This window comes from Sparus aurata, chromosome 16 (genome assembly GCF_900880675.1).
Source record: "Sparus aurata chromosome 16, fSpaAur1.1, whole genome shotgun sequence".
Taxonomy (NCBI): Eukaryota; Metazoa; Chordata; class Actinopteri; order Spariformes; family Sparidae; genus Sparus; species Sparus aurata.
The window spans coordinates 8,092,641-8,113,771 of NC_044202.1; the positions used below are offsets into that span (position 1 = coordinate 8,092,641).

The following is a 21,131-nucleotide window of genomic DNA, read 5'->3' on the forward strand; positions in this document are numbered from 1 at the left end:
AACAGCTTTAGCTTCACCAGAAAACTTGGTTATACCTTCAATCTCTCTCTCTCTCTCTCTCTCTCTCTCTCTACACACACACACACACACACACACACACACACACACACACACACTTAAGTACAAAGCAGCAATTTTAAATCATCTGACTTTATTCTCAAAACCAATACTACTATAATTACATCATACACATTTGTCATATCTTTTAAAAACACCCAACCGGCTACAGATAGAAACTATTTTATCAGGTGAAGTAAAGAAAACACACACCGTATTGAGTCCATGATTTATTTTACAAATGGCAGAGCAGAGGCTGCCGGAGAGAAAAGGCACAGTTCCAGGCTGTAGGTTGACTTTTTCTTGACCATAACAGTGGACATTAAACACAGGGAGTGCATCTGAAAGAGCAAACTACTATACACACCACAACCCTTCAGGACTAAATACAGTACAGTAACAACTCTGGAGACACTTTACAAGGCAACAGACTACTGTATTCTTGCATTTTTCATCATATTGACAGTTGCCCATGTTTTTTCCAGTTGCATTTACGGGTGTCACAATTCTCCAAATTCAGGATTAGATCTGACTTTTGAGTTTGTTTTTTTCAGCACTGACAGCTATGCAACTGTTAGACTCTTTTTTTAGCTTTTCGAACTCTTCTTTACAAAGATTGGCTACATGGTGTCATATTGTTCTTTTGGAATGTACCACTCAAGGTCATATGGTCAAATTTAAATAACTGATTTACAATGTGATGACAGTGTTTCACCAGTCAACTGCTAGAAGGGTGCTTACATGACCCACATGTTTAACTTGTAAAAACTATAAAAGCAGTGTTCATCTGTGAAGATTTTCTTGCTGAACAAAACATGTCAGTATCATGAACTGTTTGTCACAAAGCGCATTTTCTGCTCGAACTTTCGGGTTGGTCTACAAAAATACGTCATCCCTGCAGCACTACATTATATGTAATCTGCCCTTTCAGACACAATCTCTACAATAGTGACCAATATGGCCACTACTCACATGATGAGTAGCTTAAATGTGTGAGACCACTGTAGTATACTGTTCAGGTACTGTAAAGTGGATTTTCCTATCAACATATTGCATATCATTTGGTAAAGATGAACTTTCTGATTTTGTTTTACAGGTCACCAACATTTCCTGTGAATCTTTTCACAGCCCGAGGTTGATGTTTTAACAGTTCATAGTTTAAGGAAGGAAAGTTTGGGCTGTTTTGTAGCATTTACAAAATCAGGGGGTCTATCTCTATGTCCTGCTTTCAATGGAGTTGTAGATGACAGTCATGACAACAAACATCTGCTTGGCAGTCAAGTCATTGTCACAGGGTACCACCGCACTTCATTTGAACGTGAAGCCTTTAGTAGTGTTAATGTGGACAGTGTGGGTGTGTTTCACAGAGGAATGTTGGCGTGTTTCTTCCAGGGGTTGACCTGCTTCTTGCTGGCCAGCACCTCCAGATCTCTGCAAATCTTCTTGCGGGTTGTCGCCGGCTCGATGATGTCATCCACAAAACCTGAAAACAAACATTTGTCCAGTCAGAGACGAGTGTGTAATGTGTTATATTGTTGTATACAGTTTGAACAGACGCAAATACGAGCGTTCAGAGAGAGCTGTAAAAAGTGTGACATTGTTTACCTCTGACAGCAGCTGGGAAGGGGTTGGCGAACTTCTCCACGTATTCCGCCTCTGCCTCCGCCTGGTTCTCCTTTCCTCTGAAGATGATCTGCACAGCGCCCTGAGAAAGAAACGGATGATACACACTGTCAAATCAAAAAGGAGCGAAAGAGGAAGAGAAAGAAAGAAATACAAACAGAAAAACACGTGTGTTTGTACCTTGGCACCCATGACAGCAACCTCAGCTGAGGGCCAGGCGTAGTTCACATCTCCTCTCAAGTGTTTGGAGCTCATCACGTCATACGCTCCTCCGTAAGCCTGGGATACACACACACACCATTTATTTGATCCATTTTATTCACTAAAGGACGTTTTAAATTTCATGTTTAAGTCTAAACATTCTTATAAATCAAAAGTTCATTTCTCTTTGAGAGGATGTACGAAAACTACGTTTAAAAGTTGGTCATATTTTTTTAATCTATACAGCGACAATTTTATTTACATTTTATTTAACTGAACTGCTCAGGTGAAGATCAGCAAAACTTCTAAGGACTTTCAATATCATTTTGATCACACACACCTTTCTGGTGATGATAGTTATTTTCGGGACAGTGGCCTCAGCAAATGCATACAGCAGTTTGGCTCCGTGTCTGATGATGCCTCCGTACTCCTGAGCGGTACCTGTTGACAGCAATCACATTAGTCATAATGAGTGTGAGTGTGCACTGTCAAATGTGACAGTGGGTGTGTTTCAGGGCAAGGAAAAAATGTCTTCTTATGTGTAAAGTAATGCAGTTTTTGGCTCGTTTCATTAGGTAATTATACAGCCATGTTAGCCAATATTTATAGAAAGAGTATCTGTCTTTAGATACCTGCTTAATTCATATCCAAATTTGTAACTGTGTTGTGCATTTATTATTACTACAAGCTTCTTATTTCTTTGCCCTGACAGACTGAGAATCATTGTTCAGTATCCTAACCCGGTTCGGTATGGCCAATAGCTGGATTACTCCATGGATGTAAACAGAAGAGTTTATATGCACAACTGAAGAATACCTGGCAGGAAGCCGGGCACATCCACAAAGGTAATGATGGGAATATTGAAAGCGTCACAGAAGCGTACAAAGCGGGCCCCCTTCACTGAAGAGTTGATGTCCAAGCAACCTGATAAGGAGACAGAAATGAAGGACTGAACAGCAAATCTAAAAACACATCACAGCAGCATCATCATTCAACTAACACTTCCTTTGTTCCACATTCATTTTCAAAATGCAGACAAAGAAGAAAGATGATCTTATGCACACAACACTGATAATGTATCCCTCGATTATTTTACTTACCAGAAGCAACTTTGGGCTGGTTACCCACGATGCCTACAGTGCGTCCGTTCATGCGGGCGAACCCCACCACAATGTTTTTGGCGTAGCTGGGCATGATCTCAAAGAAGTCCCTCTCATCCACTATCTGAAGAGATGCATGCAGAAATGTTTACCACTTGCAGAAGTTAAATGAGGTGTGGTTACACGTGTTTTGATTGCGAGTGCGTTTGTGCACATACTGCGTGAATGATGTCCAACATGTCGTAGGCTTTAGTCGTCTCAAACGGGACGATGGTGTCCAGTGAAGTTACCAGACGGTCGCTGAAAATGAAATGAGATACAAGACATTGAGTTGAAATAATGCAGATATTCTCCAATGAAGAGGAAGTGATTGGTTGTTTGGTAAAGTGGAGGTCAGGGTGATTGGTCACCTGGGGTCGTGGCACGCCCTGATGGGGGAAGGATCTTGATTGCTTAGCGGCAGGAAGTTGAAGAACTCTCGCATGTTGAGCAAGGCGTCAACATCATTCTCAAAAGCATGGTGAGCCACTCCTGAGAGCAAGACATGAGACACAGTTGAGACCCTGAAGACAATATGTTTCAGCTTATCCCTCTTTGAACTGGAAAACCAATCTCAGATGAGTAATTGTGTAGTTTAAATGTTGATGAGACAAGTATTCATGATCAGAGGTTTGAGAAATATGGCCACTGGGATGTAACCGTGACACTGCCAAAGGAAAAATGCTGGTACAGGAAAAAAAAACAAAACACCTTTTTTACAGCTGAATGTTAGCATGACAACAGCAAATACAAAATGGTTTAGAAAGTTAAAACAATTATAAAACTCAGGATTAATGGAAAGCTTTTACAAAAAGAACTTACCGGACACGGTGGTGTGAGTTTTGGCTCCACCGAGCTCCTCTTGAGTCACGTCTTCATTGGTGACAGACTTCACAACATCAGGTCCTGTGATGAACAGGTACGATGTGTCCTATCCAACACAAACATGCACAGTTGTCAGGCAAGTGTTAGACAGAAAACCATCTTAAGTAACTCATACACAGCCTGGAACTGTTGCATCTTTATCCTGCAGTGCGGTTCTTTCCAGGTACAAAGGCGGAATGGAGGAGATATATCAACAAAGTCGGATCCATGTTTATGTAAAAAAGAGTGAGCCAGCAAAGCAGCAGGATGGGACAGGGGTGTGACGTTTGATGATTTGTGATGATGATCTCGTTACAGATTCTAATAAAAAAAACTCGGATTGGTATTCTAGCTCTATTTTGAAGCCCCATACCTTAACCATGAAGGTGAAATCTGTCAGGGCGGGGGAGTAGACGGCTCCTCCTGCACAGGGACCCATGATGAGGGAGATCTGGGGGACGACTCCAGAAGCCAACACATTCCTCTGGAAAAAGGAGAACATTTTGTTGTGGGTTTTTCATTCATAATGTCCAAAAATTATTTACCTGCAGTCAAATAAATGCTGAAAATGTTAGGAATATGGTTAACACACAAACATGTACATCTATGTGAGGTGCCTATAGAAGCAGCCACTCAGCCCAAATACCAGGAATATATCTGCATATCCAGCCAGAGACTCTACTCCCTCCTGGATCCGAGCTCCTCCAGAGTCGTTCAGCCCGATGACCGGAGCTCCAACTGTCATGGCCTGGTCCATAATCTGAACACAGAATGTGTAAATGTTGTACATTCAATCAAGGACAAAACATGAAGAACCACGACAAAATACAAGAAAGAAAATGGATGTTGATATTTTGTCAGTGCCTGTTTCGGACATCTCAGTATCTCAGCTTGGTTTACCTTACATATCTTCTGCGCATGAGCTCCAGACAGACTGCCACCAAAAACTGTGAAGTCCTGAGAGAAACAAAAAGTGCAAGATATAACGAACATGATACACGCTGTCATGTATTTCCACAATGCAGGATTCTTACTGTATAAGTTCACACTGTACCTGGCTGAATACATAAACCAGCCTGCCATTGATCCTGCCTCGACCGGTCACGACGCTGTCACCGGGGAACTGTGGCAAAGACAGACAGTGATGTGATAATAAATATTTCAAATCCCAGAGAAAGAGACAGTTTCTAAAATCCAGTGGATGAGGATGTTTCAGAGTTGTAGCCTCTGTGCAACCTTTTACCTTGTTCCTATCCTGCTCCATGCCGAAGTCAGAGCAGCGATGCTCCACGAACATGTCCGACTCCACAAAGGACTCGGGGTCCAGCAGAAGCTCCACTCGCTCCCTGGCTGTCAGCTTACCCTGCAACACATAACACCAAGTTACTAAATGATGACGTAGTAACACTATGACACCGTACAAACTTGTCAACGAATCAGAAATGGAGCCAAAACCAATAATGGATGTTTTGGGGCCGACACGGATATTCAGAAGTAAAAAATCTGATAGATATATCAGCCGGTGCCCACACTATTTCTTTTGCAATGATACCTTAAATCTGGTTAAACACTGTGACCTAAATATGCAAGGATGGCAGGATACTTAAGGATAAGTTCACCAAAAAATCACAATCAGCCATTATATTCTCACCCTCATGCCGATTAAAAGTTGGGGAAAGATTCGTAGTCCCAGAACATTCCAACATTGCTGTATTTTCCTGAACAACTGAAGTTGATGGGTTTAAAAAAAAAAAAAAAAAAACAACAACCAAAACCAAATATAAAATCGCTCCATATTATTGTCCAGCATGATCCAATACTCCAGAAACTCTCAGAACCAAATTGATTTTAAACGACATGATCTACACCCTTGAGGCGCAGTTGAGCTTGTGCACCCACTTCAGGCAGGGTGCTTATCAGCTACAGTGAAGGTTTAGGCTCAAACAACGGTGTAAATTCATGGTTTTCTAAATGTATTCAGGCTCTCAGGGCTTCAAGAGACTTGGACTAAGCTGGAAGAGCTGTGTGGAGCCATTCCACACTTATTGTTGCAATTGTTTTTTACGTTTTAAAAGCCAGTCCCCATCTGCTTCAGCTGTTTAGACAATCACTGTTTTGCTGGGAAGCTCCAGAAACGTTTTGTGGACTTCAACACTTCTGAGTGGATAATGACAGAACTTTTATTTTGGGGGTGAGTTAACAGTTCCTTTTAGTACATTCTGAACCTGCAAACTATAGTTTCCACCTGCAGTAGCAGAGGATTTGTACCCTGCTCAAGGGCACTGGAAATCAAGATGGATGTTTACCCATATGGAACACTGCTGAATGTCTAACTGTTTAAAGTTAGGCATGCTAGGAAGTTGGTTTTAAAAGGTCACTTTAAAGTGTGTGAGTATTAATCAACACTCAAGCAGCAGTTTTTGACATGACTCGAGCCCTTGAGCAAGGCAGTTCACACCCCTACCACTCCAACAGTCAGTGAAATTTTAAAGTCAGGAGTAAATGCACACATGCTGCTGTAAGTGCAGGTTACATTTAAATTTAAAAAGTCGATGTTAGCTGACTTTACCCTTTTGTGCTGTGCATCTATTCTCTTCTGACCTCCTCCGACTAGCGCCGCCTTTCGCTTCATGTCAATCCGCTCCTTAACGGACAGGTGGCCGACAGAATACCTGCGGCAGTCCGGTAGCAGGCTCGTCTGCAGAGCCGCAGCAGCGACTGCGCCATGTTTCACCGGCGCTAAACTCCTGAAAGATACCCTCAACCCGTTTATCAGTCCGCAGCTGCTCCGAGCCACACTGAAGGCCGCCATCATTGTTCTGCGTGTTCTCGGTTGACAGCGGGCGGAAATGAAACGCAGAGATTTGAGCCAATAGCGAGCGGGGGGCGAGCTCTCACGGCCAATTAGAAAGAAGGAATTTGTAGCAAAGCCGGGTGGGCGGGACCTTGAAGGTATCATGTTTCCCTTTGGTACATCGCGGCCTGGCGTCTCAAAGTCAGGATTCTTTGGTTTTCGCCCTGAGCTTAGCCTGTCAGGTAAACCGTCCTCACAGTTCGGGGCCTCTCCTCCTGCGTGGTTTTTGTCAACCTCAAACATTGCTTTAAACTTATGAAACAGCATGCCAATTTGATCGGTGGAGCTGATTGGAGACCCAAGTTCTGCACTGCCTGACTAGTTCAAGGATTGCCTGACTAGTACAACGCAGGGGGAAAAAAAACCATTTAAAAATACTATATTTCTTTAATGACATTTAAATATTTAAATTTTTTTTACTGTTGTCTGCATTCATGAATGAAGTGTGGTACAGATTTGCTGCTTTTTAGTGTTATTTTGTAATATTTTGATAATATAACCTTTATGCACTGTTGTGTACAGTTCGTACACTACGGTAACCAGGGTAACTAGCAGAAGTCTCGCGTGATGAGCATGCCTGCCGTGAGGGGTTGATGCGAGGAAAACTGGAAAATCAAATGATTGATGCATTTGTAAAACGGATAGTTAGCTATGTTCCGGTCGCTGCTCGCCAACCATTGTTGTAAAACGTATCCAAATCGCAGGATTACATTTTACAGCTTGCATTTCCCTCTTTCGCTTTAGGTATAAGGCGGCCCGAGGGGGTTAGTGATACCGTTGAATTTTTCGCTAGCTAACTTTGCTAGCCATGCTAAAGCTAGTTGGTTAGCTTTGTTTACATCAAGTGCGCGCCTGGGATCTGGTGGCTAATTGCTAACCAAAAGAACTCGTGATCTTAGGAGAAGCTCTTCGCTCAGTTAGACACCGACAAGGAGACACTGTTGGATAGTCAACGGGTTCAATGGCCAACTTCGACCATCTTTCGTGTGAAACGTTTGGTTGATGTCGTAAGCTAACGCTAGCTGCAGTATGCTAACCTTTTGATCATGGGTCGTGTGATCATTTGATTCACTCCCGGCCCCTATTCATCGCTAGGGAGAATGTGAGTAATTAAACCCCATGGTGTAGTCGGTCCGAATTCAGAGAAACTCAAATTTGATCTGAAGGATCTCGGTGGGGAATTGGAGTGGCTACCAACCGGTGATGCTAACTTTAGCTAGCCGCCTGCCGAGCTAACGTTGTGCGCGTTTAGTGATAACCGCTTCAGCATGTTCGTTGTCGATTATCGTGTCTATTACTAATTCATATGCCTGCATTGACACACTGGAGTGGCTGATTGTTGCTGCACCAGGTCAGTTTATATTTCCTCCATCCACCCTGAGACCTGGCTATCTCTAGCACCGTCGCAGCGGCTGGATTTTTTTTTCCCGGGCCGTGTTTCCCTGAGTCTGCGGAGTACACCGCTATGAACCCCGTAAACGCAACGGCTCTGTACGTGTCCGCCAGCCGGGCCGTGCTGCAGTGTGACCCGAGGCAGCCTCACACCTTCTCAGACATGTACACCCTACTGCCCTTCTTCCGACAGTCCCTCGCATGCCTTGTCTGTGGTAAGCAACCTGATTTATCAGTTTATAATAGCAATGCAACGATGCTTCATATCACCAAGCTGATGCTAGCTTATCAGTGCTTTCTTGCTGCAAATTAGTTTCACTTCACTCAAATGAATGGGTGTTTCATAACCTTATCATCCACATTGACTCATGTGTCCGTGGGTGTGTAACAACTGACATGATTTGATGTGCTCACCGCCACCACGGTGTCCTCGGCAACTGAGGCCGAGCCCCAGTCATCTGTCCTCCTGTCAAGACAGATGACTCCTTTGTTGTTGTGTCTGCTGCAGGGCCATGTGTTCCCTATTCATGCTTTATTTACTCAGCTCCACATAGCTTGTGGAATATCAACAGCGGCACAGCTGACATTTGGACATGAGGAAGATTGACAGAAGATCTGTGGCAATATCTCTGATTTCGGTTGTTTGTGTGATGGGGGTTTTTGGCTTGATTATTTATGCTTTCATGCCACATTCAACCAAAAAATGTGGGTTTGGGGGATGTAAACAGTAAAAAGTCAATAATGTGAATATTCGATCACCTTTTATGTTTATTTGACAGATAAGTTCAGAAAAAAAGTCAAAAATCACAACCTTTTAGGGTGGAGAGACAGTAGAAATCCCATCACTGATTATGATATGTCATTGATTTTCCTGTTCTGCTTGAAATGCATCACTTGGTACTGAAACAGTTAGTTGATAAATTGATTAGTTTACTGACAGAAACAATCTTGGATATTGATTCGGTCATTTAACCCCCAACAAAAAAAACAAGCTGTTAATTGAGAAAATAATTGGCTGATTTGTTCAGATGTTTTTTTTAAACAGTTTCCGGAAGCATGATGATGAATGTAAAAGTGTAAGTGCAAAGTGGATAACCGTGTGGTTTAACAGCTCCCTCCTGTTTTTGTTTCAGGTAAACTCCTCCAGGACCCTATTTCCCCAACACATTCAGAGTGTCAGCATTACGTCTGCTTGGGCTGTAAAGGCCAGAAGATGCAGATCAGGCCGTCGTGCAGCCGCTGTAAGGACTATTCCTGCTTCCAGGAGAACAAACAGCTCTCTCTGCTAGTGCAATGCTACAGGAAGCTCTGCCTCTATGTAACTAATTCGCCGTTGCTGCAGTCAATCAGCAGCCATGTAGGAGGCTCTCCGGAGATTATGGACTTGCTAGAGGAGGTGCTGATGTCTCACGAAGAGGAGATAGAGGCAGATGACCCAAGCCTAGCGCTAGAAGATGTGAATCCCTCTGCCCCAGAGTCCCGTACCCCCACAGAGGCACCACCTGCTCCTGCAGAGCTCTCAGCTATACCACAAAGCTCCTCTTCTAACCCTCCCTGTTCCAATGGACCACAGGAATGCAATGGAGAAGTGCTGGAGGACCTGGATCCCTCGTCTCCTGAGCTGGAAGTATGCGAGTTGGTAGAGGAGCAGCCACAGGCAGGCCTGTCTGTGTCCAATACTGGTTGTGGTGGTCTTGAACTGAGTCTGACCACTGGACCTTTAGCCCCAACTCCAGGCACTGTGTGCTCACTCAGGGATGGGGAATCTAGCAGCAGGGAGCTGGAGGAGGGGGAGGTGTTGCTTCTCAGTGTGGAGGAGGTGTTACAGACTTTAGATCCCCTTCAGCCCGGTCGAGATTCTCCTCATATACAGCCAGAAAGAACTCACACTCACATAACAGACAGAGCACATGCTCAGATGTACATACAGCTAGACGCAGCCCACAACTACACACAGAATCGAACAGACAGGACTAACACAGTTGTAGGCCATGGTGCCCACATAAACACATCCTCCTTCGATCCTCCTCCAACCTCAAAGCCCCCACCAGTCCGCCTTAAACGTAAACGCTCTCGTTCAGAGAGCGATAGGGAAAAGGTAAATCCCCTCCCTATCGCCACCATCCTGCAGGGCTCCTCCACCCAACTACACACTCCAAACCCATCTCAGACACTGCACACACAGCCACCCCCACCCTCCTTGACTGTACCAGCACACACATACTCGTCCCTTCCTAACGGGGCGCCTCCCAAGCCCAGTCGCCCTGCGCCGAACCACAACAAAGGTGCCAGGAAGCACGTTGATGGGGGCCCTAAGAAGCCCCATGCGAAGGCACGCAGCGGTGGAGGCTCAAAGACCAAGGACGGAAGCAAAGACCAGCGGTTGATGTCAGGCTGCCTCGTGCCCCCAGCGCCTGTCCGGCCTCCTTATAAGAAGCCGGTGGAGAAGAAGGGCTGCAAGTGTGGCAGGGCTACCCAAAATCCATCTGTGCTGACCTGCAGGGGGCAGCGCTGTCCCTGCTACTCCAACCGCAAGGTTAGACTATGGTTTTATCATTTTTGGTGGTCAGATCTTCATTGAGTCAACTGGCCACACGCTAAATTGTTCCTGTTTAATCAGCACTTCAGATGTGTAATGCGGTCATCATTATTGTAAAGATTTTTTGTTACATTTGTTATAAATCTACCAAAAAAATAAATAAATTAAAACACATTTTTAAAGAGAACATTTGTGTTATTTCCTTGTTCTACAAATAACGTGTTACGTTATCTGGGGTGTTGGAGTAGAAATAACTTAGCAGCATTCCTGTGACACTGGTGTGACGCAAATGCTAATGATCCGTGTCTATCTTTTTGTCACGTTTCTCAGGCATGCTTGGATTGTATCTGTCGAGGTTGCCAGAACTCCTACATGGCCAACGGCGAGAAGAAGCTAGAGGCCTTCGCCGTGCCAGAGAAAGCCTTGGAACAGACGCGGCTCACGCTCGGCATCAACCTCACCAGCATCACGGCGGCCGCGGCGCTCCGCAACCCGGCGACCACCAGCATCCGCGCAAACACCCTCCTCAATGTCGCCACTGCAACGGGGACCCCCGTGACCACGGCCTTCCTGTCCCCCAGCCCCCCGCAAGATCCCAACTACGAGGACAGCCTGGAGCTGCTGATTGGATGAGAGGCTGGGACTCCAAAAAAAACAATAAACAGACAGCTCGGTGCTGATTGAATGTGATGGCTGATCATTGTGTCCGTCAGACAACCTGTGCCTCCCCCCCTCCAGAGGGGAGGCGGTCTAAGGCAGCTATGGGTCTGTCCTGTCCTGTAACCTGCTCTTCTTCTGTGTTGGAAAATGCTGAGTAGTAAGACTAGCATGGGTGTGCCAAAGCCTCCTGTATTGTGCCTGTGTGCCGGTGTGTTCTGTTGCCTGCCTGTAGTTAAACACTTATACTCGGTTCCGAGGCTGTTCTGTACTCCAGAGGTGCTTTTTTTGTTAATAGACCACAGACATACTGTAAGAGGCAATAGGAACCCATCCCAGGTTTTGTGTTCGTTACTGTGTGCGCACAATTATAGATTTGTGCATACGTGTGTTTTTCGGAGCATCATAGTAACAAAGAAACGGCATCACTATATCTCGGTCACCTGTCACAGCATTTTCCATGTTTGAGTATTACTCCATGTATGTTTAAGAAATGCATAATTGGTATTAGGACGGCCCTTACTAACCCCTTAACCCTGTATGTGTTCACACCTTAATTGTGAAGTATGACTAATCTATGGAGAAGTTCTGTCTCACGCAAGACTGTATACCTTTTCTATGTCGTTAACTCTCTCAATCCAAGTACTGTCGACTGATAACGAATTTGTCTTAATGAACTTGACTGATGCAGGCATTTGTACTGTACAGGCAGCGAGATAATGTCAAAGCACTTGGCTGGCTCCACGGTTTCTCTCTGTGTGCGTAAGAGTGTGTGTATATGAGTGTGTGTGTGCGTGTGTGTGCGCATGCGTCCGCCTGCTGAGATTTACTGTAATGTCAGCGGGGAGGCGGATGGTGGGTTGTAAGCACTTAGACTGATTGATTGGCCAAATTACAAGTAAAACCATTCTTGGTTACCATAGCAATAGGAGCACCAACAAGGAGCCTCCCAGCTCTCGTGCGCACACGCAGTTGTTTACAGCATTGCCATTTATTTAGGCTATAACCGACTGTCTTCTAAAATATTACAACGTAATGTTTTCAAGTGTGGGACTGTACATGACTGCGTGCGTGTGTTTGGGTAAACTGAAGCCATAGGTTGTCATTAACAAAGACAAAATATCCTCTGTTGTGTGCATTTCTTTCCCCCCGTTGTAGTGTCCCCGACTGATTAGGAGACCAACTCAGAGACTATTTTTGATACCAAGCGTTCGAGATTTGGTACCACTGTCTTTTTTTTTTTTTTTGTCGTTGTGTGTGTGTGTGTTTTGGTTAAAGCACCTTGAAAGCCCTCCTATAAACTCAAGAGGCCGTGTATCGTCCGTGTTCACGTTTACCGTCTCAGCTGTAACTACAACATGTTTGTCAGTCCAGTCATGGTGACCAAAAAAAAAAAAGAGACCGAAGGACAGAGAGAGAGAGAGAGAGAGAGAGAGAGGACTCGGCAGACCAAACAAAAACACCTTGGTTCTCCACTCATAGACCAGAAAGTAGCAGGTGGATCTCAGTGAGATCAGCATATATGATCTTATCTTCCTGCGAGCGCGTGTATGTTTCAAAAAGATGTATTTCTGTTGGGCATTACTTGAACCCTGATTAGTTTTTTGGTATTGTTTTGTTTTTGTTTTTTTTGTTTTTTTTTTATGTATAAACTCTTGTTTGAGGAGTGACTCTTATTATTGCTGAAACATTCACTGCCATAATATGGAGAACATGTAATACAACATGAATTAAATGATAGTTTTTTACTTTTTCAGTTGTGTGTCTTTTTGTGTAGAGGGGACATTTGACTCAAGTTTGCTTTTAAAACTTGGTCGCGGACGGGTGCAAACAGCGGATCGACACATTATCAACCAGAACACAGCAGTGGAGGGAGGACTGAGGTTGACGATAACAGTCTTTTTTCCTCCTTTTAAAAGTTGGTTAGTCTTAAAGTTTCTCTACTTGGATCTTTTCATACTAGCAGTTAGGGATGCACAGTAAACATTGAACCAATAAATGATCAGCCCAATATTGGGACGTGTGTATTATTGACTTTTTATTGGTATTGGTGAGATTCTAAAAATGTGACATGATGATGGAGCCGACAAAAAGGTTAAGGCACCATCGAAGTTACATTTCATCCTGAGAGGAAGTTGTTGAGATCACTAAAAGTCGTCAACGAACCACAAAAAAAAAAAAAAAAAAAAAAAAACTTTTGCGACCGTTCATTGAAAGGTCGCTGAAATACTACCGTTCTGTTCGCTAGCGTGTCGATTAAGTTATGGAATATGTGGGATGGTTGGTTCTCTTCTGTCACTGGATGAAGAAGCGTAAGTCAGTCAGAAAACACTTTAAATACTCGCTCCATTCATACAAGTAAGCTGTTATCTTTAAAGGCCCCCACTCACAGGCCCCCCGCAGGCCTTAAGACCGCGGGACATCCAGATCTGTGTCACGCCACACATTCATTCATCACGTTGCACAATGAGGAAGTTCAACCAAAAGCAGGCCTGCTTTAAACAAAAAAAAAGAAACAAAAAGGCTTCCTTCATGATATCAAACATCTTAAAAATCTTGTCCTGTGGTGTGATCCTTATTTTTAATAAAAGGACAAGTGTCATGTGTCCCACAGCATGCTGTCACTTCCTGGGCAGGACAAGCCCGACTGTTGGCTGTTGGACCCGCGGGCGAAAAACAGCTCTCTCCGACTCTCAATGGAAGTCATTCACACGCGAGAGCACAACATTTAATCTGCATCTATTGTGCTGCTCCAGATGACCTGGACTCTGAACGCACCATGTAATCCGCGTTTGCTCTGTTATAACGGTTCGGCTCTGTTTACCAGAGTTAATGACCTGTGTGAGGTTTAGCTGTGACCGCTGCTGCAGTAAATACACAGGCCACCAAGAGTCTGCCACTGCGGTCGGTTTGATCTTATCCTTACTGCTTCCACAGTCCAGAGAATGTCCTTTGCACTTCCTTCTTTGCAGTCCATTCTTCTCCAAGTCCTGTACCTTCAGACAGCTGTTCATATGAAGAAGCAAACCCCTTTTTTATTTGGGCCAACTTGAGCTGGTGTCTATATAAAGTTATCACAGTCCCGGACACTTTTTCTTTTCTTTAGCCCACGAGGAAGGCCCCGAAGTAGCTCGCCCTCCCGTCCATCTCCATGGTGCTGGCATTGCTGACGGTGATGAAGAGGCGGTCAGCAGGCTGAAGGAAGGCGGTACCGGCCTGATGCAAGGAGAAGAGACCAGGCTCCTGCCCCCGAGGCCAGCAGGCACTCCGGGACGATTTCATCAGCAAGATGGGGACGGGGTAGGAACTCATCTGTGGGCCACACATCACAAAATCAACATATATGAGCACTTAACAGTGATTTGTTATTAGCTTTATTCTTACTTTTGGTGCGTTTGAGGTCACTGACATTTGAGGTTTGAGGGTAATCAAAAAAAGATCATTCGCCACAATAAACACATCTGACACGTATGTTCTGTTGACAAGACGTTGGTTAGCATGCTTTTTTTATAAAGAATGCACTATATTTGCGCCCCGAATAATTGTCCGCTTGTTTGCATCTGTAAAAATGAAAGCTGCTATATAGAGCAGATAAATTGCGTTTCATTGACTTAACAGGCGCGTCATAGACGCTCTTCGACACAGAAGCTTCACAGTTGGTCTGCAAGCGCCGATGACAGCGGACCAATAAGGTGGACGTTGTTGTCCCGCTCGTGACGTCAAACTGCTGCACCAGTGGACTAGCTAACCAAATGTGTCGTCGACCTTGTGGACATTTTTTCACGCTTCGAGAGGAAGGCAACACAATTGCAACTTGCAGTACATGCTCCACAAGGGGTTTGGAGAGGAGGGAGCAACTCCATCAATCCATCCATCTCACATGTTAGCCTTGCTTAAGTGTGCATAAACTACAGTCTACATCTTTTTTAAGGGTTATCTTATTAGTGTCAGCTTTAAGAAACAGCCTATTAGTCGATATGCATCCCTACTTTAAATTGTGAATTTTAATCAAATGAAACTGTGTGTCTATGTTGTTTCTCGCCTCACCTTCTTGTAGATATACTGGACGAGCTGTGCTTCCTCCTCCCCGTCCGTCTCCCCCGTGGAGGGCAGTCTGAAGTATGTCTGGCCGTAGATGTAGTAGAGGCCTGCTCTGGGCACCAGCAGCTCTCCTCCCCTCAGCTCCATGTTCTGCAGGAAGGACAGACCTCTCTGGCCCTCCCACGCTCTGATTCGCTCGCCCAGGTAGCCCCTGCTGCTCCGTGAGCCTGCGAGAGCCCATAAAACACACACAAACAAGCAGAAACGCACACATGAACACGACAATAAAGGCCATTCACATGCTTCGAGGGTGGAGTGTTGACTGAGTATCAACAGCCACTTCTTTTCAAATAAGAAACAAATGTTACAGAGACACTCAGTCTGTAAATGAAGCTCACAGATGTGCTGACAGACCACTTGTTTTTTTTGTTTTTTTTAACACAACAGTCTTAATAGGCAACAGAAATAACAAATGTTACTCAACTGTTACTAAACTGTCCTGTGGTATGTTCAGCCAACCTTTTTAGTTTCATGGCAGTCAGAAATATATTCCTAATCGACAAAGAAATACAAATTGTTTGTTTGTCATTACTCTTAAATTATCCCATGGAAATGTCTCATCCAGTTAGTGTACTACCCAAGCTGCCGGCCCAAAGCGTCAGTATTGACCATCTGGGGCGATGAGACTCAACAATCTGTCTTTACCCAGGAAGTTTCATTTTTTTTGCTTTAAAAAAAGGCGGAATATTCGCCTAAAGCAGCCAGGCACGGTAGTTTTACGCACACTTTGCTCATACAGGAGTATATGGTGAATTTGTTGGGGACTATTTTCTGCAGCGGATTAATACACATTTGATGCTCTAGTGAGTTTTGGATGGTGAGTGACATCGACTCAAAGCTAATGCACAGTTTTTTCAATAATGAAGGAACAAAGTGCAGCAGTATGGTGTGTATATAATAGTATTTGGTAGGGACGCACAAAATATACTGGGCCAATACTGGAATATGTAGATTATTGGTAAAGTATGGCCAACAGTGGAGCAGCAGTTTTGAGAATAGATCAGGACATTACTGGTTTTGGTCATTTCATGAGGTTTATCTACTATAAAAAAAAAACAAACGTATTACTACTTATTATTACTAACCAACATGGGAAGTCGTGTGGCGTGGGGACCACTTGGCGGCGCCCTGGCCTGCTCAGTCGTCCTCCTGAATTTAAACTCTTGATATATTCTGTCATGTATTTGTATCAGATATTTTTTGTCATTGTAATCAGTGTACTCTGATTTTGTTGGTCTGTTGTGTACATGTTACATTTATCGCATGAGAGATCCCTCCTGTTCTTGAGGTTTCTTCCATGTATTCGTCCCTGTTACAGATTTTTTTTAGGGAAGTCGTTCCTTACTCGAGGCGAGGGGTTGTAAGGACAGAGGATGTTGTTCACTGGACAATGTGATTCCTGATTTTGGGCTACATAAATAAAATAGAACCATACTTGGACTTGTGGAATTAAGAAAAACTTTGACTTTGGCGACCCCTTCTGGTCATATAAAAAAATACACCAGATGTCCCTCCTCCTTCCTGCAGACCTCCCAGGGGAGATGAATGGTCTGAGGGCAGCACAAACACTGCATTAATTATACTCGGCAATTTTAAAATATAATGGGCTTCTAATGGAGTGAAACTAAATGGGTTTGGAGCAACCAAATGAAAAAAAAAACAAAAACACAGCTAGCATCTTTGAAAAACTAATTACAATGGTTGAACAACCTTGTGATTTTGTTGCAATTACAGTCACTTGATTTAATGACTTGAGGAGGAATGGAGGAATTACAGATGTGTGCCTCCCGGCATCTGGGGATAAAATAAACATCTTCTCCCACACTCCTGAAATTTCTGAAGATACCGAAAATGTTTGTTATATATGTCGGGTCAAAAAAGCAAATTGAGGCCTGCTGAAAGTGCACCTGAAGGACACCTGAAGGACGGCGCAGCTGCACACCGGCAGGTCCTGACAGACATGCGGGTCTGAGAGAATCCTCAAGGCACATTCCTCACCTCGGCCCCTGGAAAGGTGCGGGTGGAGCCCCACAGCAGTCGAGGGCGTCTTGAGCACTGTGATTATCCCGAGTCCAGGATGTCTAACTGACTCTACGGCTTGCATGCAACGTGTTTCACTTCTGTCCTCACCCTCAGCTGGTGGAGGCTCCGTGGACGAGCTGACTCCGGTCACGTGGGCGGCGACTTTGGGAAGAGGGACCCCTCGGACCCCAGGCCTCAGGACAGGCAGCACTCCTGTCAGCTTATCTGTGAGAGTACGCACAAGACACGTTTTTTTTTACCGGAAAAAGACACACTCGCTCTGATTAGCAATGCTTGATAGTCAATGGAGGGCATTGTGCTCACCTCTCATAGCCGTGGATATCTCCTTCTGGAATCTGTCAGCCATCGTCTGAAGAAGAAGGAGGAGTGAGTGAACACGCAGCAGGGCAAAGGAACTCGTCCTCTTCAGTTAGGCCTATTACGATATCTTTCCATGTTTAAAATCTAAAAACAACCACAAGGGACCTTGCCACCCCTATGAATCATTCAGTCCCCACGCTGGGTCAACACATATGTCATCCAGCGACCTGCAATAGCAGCATTCCCTTTTGGGTGGGTTGGTATCGTTTAGCAGTGATGTGGAGCGACATCATTTTCCCCATTTCAATCAGAGGTGCCTGGGTAACTGTGTCTAATGACCCCAAAAATATAGTTATTAAGTGCTGCAACACTGTGGACACAATATGTACCGGGTGCACACACAGTCCTGTACAAAAAAAAGTGACCACTGGTGTCTTCCATAAACCGAACACAAATTAAAAATGAGATGAGGAAATAAATCAAAAACCTTCTCTATGTGGTAGTGGAGCTGTTGCGTGACTTGCCAGCAGGGGTCGCTCTTCTTGTCCTCTGCCGAGTCTTCCGACACAAGGAGCTGATTCGCGTTAATCAGACAGGAAACGCTGCTCCGGGAGAAACTCTCCTGCATCTGTCGACAGAGAGGAAGTAAAAACACACACAATACAACCCGATTTTTCTATACAATGTCATAAAAAAAAAGGCCAGTTATATCATCTCAGATCTTCAGATTGATATTATTTTTTCCTGTCAATCAGCGTATGGTTTTTCTTCAGGCTGTCTGAGGGGAAAAGGGCTCCAGTCACGTGTTGTATGGTGCCAATGTGCAGAAAGTCATGATGCATTTATGGTGAAATGGTTCCAAACCCTTTTCCTGGATTTATGGACAGCTTATACAGCAGGGCATTGTATCTGCTGCATTTTTAACGGCACCAATTAGTGAACTTTTCCCCGTAAACCAGCTCGTCCTCATGAGACAAAAGAGCACACAGATAGACCGTGAAAGCAGCTTATTGTGTTGGGATGTTTCATGTTGGGCGACGACCTCTGGTGGCTATAAGTTATTATTACAGCAGCAAAGGAGGAACTCACATGAATAGGGATGGTTTGGTCAAACAAGCACAGGACCTTCACTCAGGAGACCGCTGGTTGTGTCCATTGGGAAGTCAGCAGTGATTTATTTTAAGTTACAGCTCGTCCATATTTAATTCAAGTCACATACGTAAAGTATGTACATTCGTAACTTGAGCTGCATAAGTAGCCAAGTAGTTTTAGTGCCTGAATGAACCGAACTGACAGCGTACGACGAAGCCTGTCACCAGTCAGTCATTGATTTGTACCATTTTTCTGATTTAATCAATCGGGTGAAAATGAGCTGTGCTTTAAAATGATTTTTGTAAAATCTGGTCATATCATTTCAGCATGTTATAATCCCGTCAAAGCATGTTGTCATCAATAAAACAGATTTTCAAAGATGTTTTTTATTGTAGCCTGACCCACATATATCGACTGGCTGATATCAACAGCCAATATTGACTTAACAGCAGGTTGACGAGGATGCATCAATATGAAAATGTTTTATTTGAGAGATTGTGATGCAGAACAAGTTGCTTGGCATCATTTTTGATCATCAAATCCCAAGAAAGTTACCGTACATTCGAAGGATCATTGCCAATATTGACCAGTGTATATGACCGTTTACTCCCTGATATCTGTAGCAGCATCGCAAAATGCAAAGCAGCCCGTGTTGAGGGAAGTTGAATCAACTGTCACTCGGCCAATCAGAGCTCAGCGCCGGATCCATCAGCTTTTTTATCTGCTTGTCATAATATCTGCTCAAAGTCTGAAACATGTTGCTTTAGGGTGTCACAGCCTCCCCAGTCCTAAATAGGCTGGTTTCCTGCCTTTGTGTTCTGTTATCTACTCTGCCAACTTTCTCCTGTCTCATTGTCCGGCCTCAGAATGACACAAATTCTTGCATAGCTGGGAACGTAACCTCAAATACACTATTCAAAAAATGGGATTGCTGCAAAATGACAGAGGAACAAAAGAAAAAAGTGGGTTTTAGGGTTTTACCACACCTTCTTTAAGTTTTCTATTGATTGCATATTGATATCAGGGTTGATAAATAGAGTGTTAGGGGGGTATCTTTAAAGACCAATGAGACATGAGATCCTGTCACTGATATGTAATCCCTGAAAAACAAATGGTGGATCAGCATGAGGCTCACTTGTCATCAGTAAAATATGGGTCACACCCGGTCATGTGGCGGTCAGCTTGATGCTGTCATCTGTTGGATGAAGGGCTGAGAGGACAGAAACACACATCTTACCGTGTTCAGGACTCTGTTGAAGTACACGAAACTGACGGCGACCGCGATGGTCTGCAGGAGGATCGCAGAGAGCGTGATGAGCCCCAGACACTGGAGAGAGACGGGAATGGCCATATCACAGCGGTGGAGGAAGGCAGAAAAACCCCCCAAAAATAAAGTTCCGAGCAAGGAGGGAAAACGCTTTCCAGCAGGGGAGGACAAGTCAGATCAAGCTCTGCTGCATTTCTGCTCTGGAGGAAGAGAGAAGGAGGGGAGGAGGGGGAGAGAGGGAGGCAGACAGGGCTGCAGTTTGAGGGGTAGGTGGAGCAGAAAGGGAGAGAAAGACGGAGGGAGGTATGGAGGATTACAACAGCCTCAATAAGTCACTGTGAGCAGACAGAAGTGAGCTGAGAGAGCTGCACGCTGCACATCCAACTCCGCGACGCCTTCAGGGACCGTCGGACATGTGCAAACTTCGAGTTGAGCGCACAGGTACAACCAGTGGTGGGATGTAACTGAGTATTTTTACCCTAGTACTGCACTGAAGGACAGTTTCTAAGCACTTGTAGTTTGCTTCAGTAATTAAAGTACATGTTAGGAGGCAGATATTGTACTTTTACTTATTTTGTTGATACGTTTAGTAACAAGTTACTTTGCAGATTGCGTGCTGCATCAGAGACAAAGAAGCACATTTTTAAGTAAAGTTTTTTTATTGACTTTCTGCTAAAAACTACGGAAGAGGATTAGGGCCACATGTGAATTTTTTTTTTTTAGTTCTGACTTTAAAGTCAGAATTCTGAGAAAAAAAGTCAGAATTCTGAGATCAAAGTCAGAATTCTGAATGCTAAATATTGGATCTGATAATCGTCACCTATTATGAGTCAACCCACAGTATACAGTTTATACATATAAGTAAATATATGTATAAATTACTCGTAGTTTTTGTACTCAGGTAGATTGATTGGCAGAATATTTTTTTTTATATTTATGTACATTTAATATCTGATGCTTTAAGATGTTTACTCGAGTACTATTCATCTGGGCGACTTTTGC

The 21,131-nt window shown here is 44.2% G+C and overlaps 3 protein-coding genes across 3 annotated transcripts; 1 reads left to right on the plus strand and 2 right to left on the minus strand.

Annotated features, from left to right (window-relative positions):
• Positions 1–272: 272 nt before the first annotated feature.
• Positions 273–6,736, minus strand: pccb (propionyl-CoA carboxylase subunit beta). Its single transcript, XM_030443862.1, has 15 exons — positions 6,454–6,736; positions 5,128–5,247; positions 4,939–5,007; positions 4,785–4,841; positions 4,531–4,644; positions 4,258–4,368; positions 3,843–3,951; positions 3,392–3,512; positions 3,200–3,281; positions 2,982–3,105; positions 2,698–2,805; positions 2,222–2,322; positions 1,861–1,959; positions 1,663–1,762; positions 273–1,540 (listed from the first exon to the last, which is right to left on the minus strand). The coding sequence occupies exons 1-15, from the start codon at positions 6,697–6,699 to the stop codon at positions 1,419–1,421; spliced, it is 1,683 nt and encodes a 560-aa protein (XP_030299722.1). The 5' UTR covers positions 6,700–6,736; the 3' UTR covers positions 273–1,418.
• Positions 6,737–7,163: 427 nt separating this feature from the next.
• On the plus strand, positions 7,164–12,766 carry msl2a (MSL complex subunit 2a). Its single transcript, XM_030443863.1, has 3 exons — positions 7,164–8,345; positions 9,264–10,666; positions 11,000–12,766. The coding sequence occupies exons 1-3, from the start codon at positions 8,204–8,206 to the stop codon at positions 11,300–11,302; spliced, it is 1,848 nt and encodes a 615-aa protein (XP_030299723.1). The 5' UTR covers positions 7,164–8,203; the 3' UTR covers positions 11,303–12,766.
• Positions 12,767–13,351: 585 nt separating this feature from the next.
• On the minus strand, positions 13,352–20,484 carry LOC115597689 (tumor necrosis factor ligand superfamily member 10-like). Its single transcript, XM_030443864.1, has 6 exons — positions 20,100–20,484; positions 18,258–18,398; positions 17,774–17,819; positions 17,558–17,674; positions 15,374–15,594; positions 13,352–14,638 (listed from the first exon to the last, which is right to left on the minus strand). The coding sequence occupies exons 1-6, from the start codon at positions 20,211–20,213 to the stop codon at positions 14,429–14,431; spliced, it is 849 nt and encodes a 282-aa protein (XP_030299724.1). The 5' UTR covers positions 20,214–20,484; the 3' UTR covers positions 13,352–14,428.
• Positions 20,485–21,131: the final 647 nt, after the last annotated feature.

Excerpts from the sequence above, each read along its gene's own strand:
- pccb (XM_030443862.1), bottom strand. The coding sequence starts at position 6,699 with ATGATGGCGGCCTTCAGTGTGGCTCGGAGCAGCTGCGGACTGATAAAC. Across the intron at positions 5,248-6,453 it reads TAGATGCACAGCACAAAAGG|GGTAAGCTGACAGCCAGGGA; the intron begins GTAAAGTCAGCT and ends TATGTGTTGCAG. Across the intron at positions 4,842-4,938 it reads TGGTTTATGTATTCAGCCAG|GACTTCACAGTTTTTGGTGG; the intron begins GTACAGTGTGAA and ends TGTTTCTCTCAG.
- msl2a (XM_030443863.1), top strand. The coding sequence starts at position 8,204 with ATGAACCCCGTAAACGCAACGGCTCTGTACGTGTCCGCCAGCCGGGCC. Across the intron at positions 8,346-9,263 it reads CCTCGCATGCCTTGTCTGTG|GTAAACTCCTCCAGGACCCT; the intron begins GTAAGCAACCTG and ends TTTTTGTTTCAG. Across the intron at positions 10,667-10,999 it reads CCTGCTACTCCAACCGCAAG|GCATGCTTGGATTGTATCTG; the intron begins GTTAGACTATGG and ends CACGTTTCTCAG.
- LOC115597689 (XM_030443864.1), bottom strand. The coding sequence starts at position 20,213 with ATGGCCATTCCCGTCTCTCTCCAGTGTCTGGGGCTCATCACGCTCTCT. Across the intron at positions 17,820-18,257 it reads TCCACTACCACATAGAGAAG|ACGATGGCTGACAGATTCCA; the intron begins GTTTTTGATTTA and ends CTTCTTCTTCAG. Across the intron at positions 14,639-15,373 it reads TCCAGTATATCTACAAGAAG|ATGAGTTCCTACCCCGTCCC; the intron begins GTGAGGCGAGAA and ends TGTGGCCCACAG.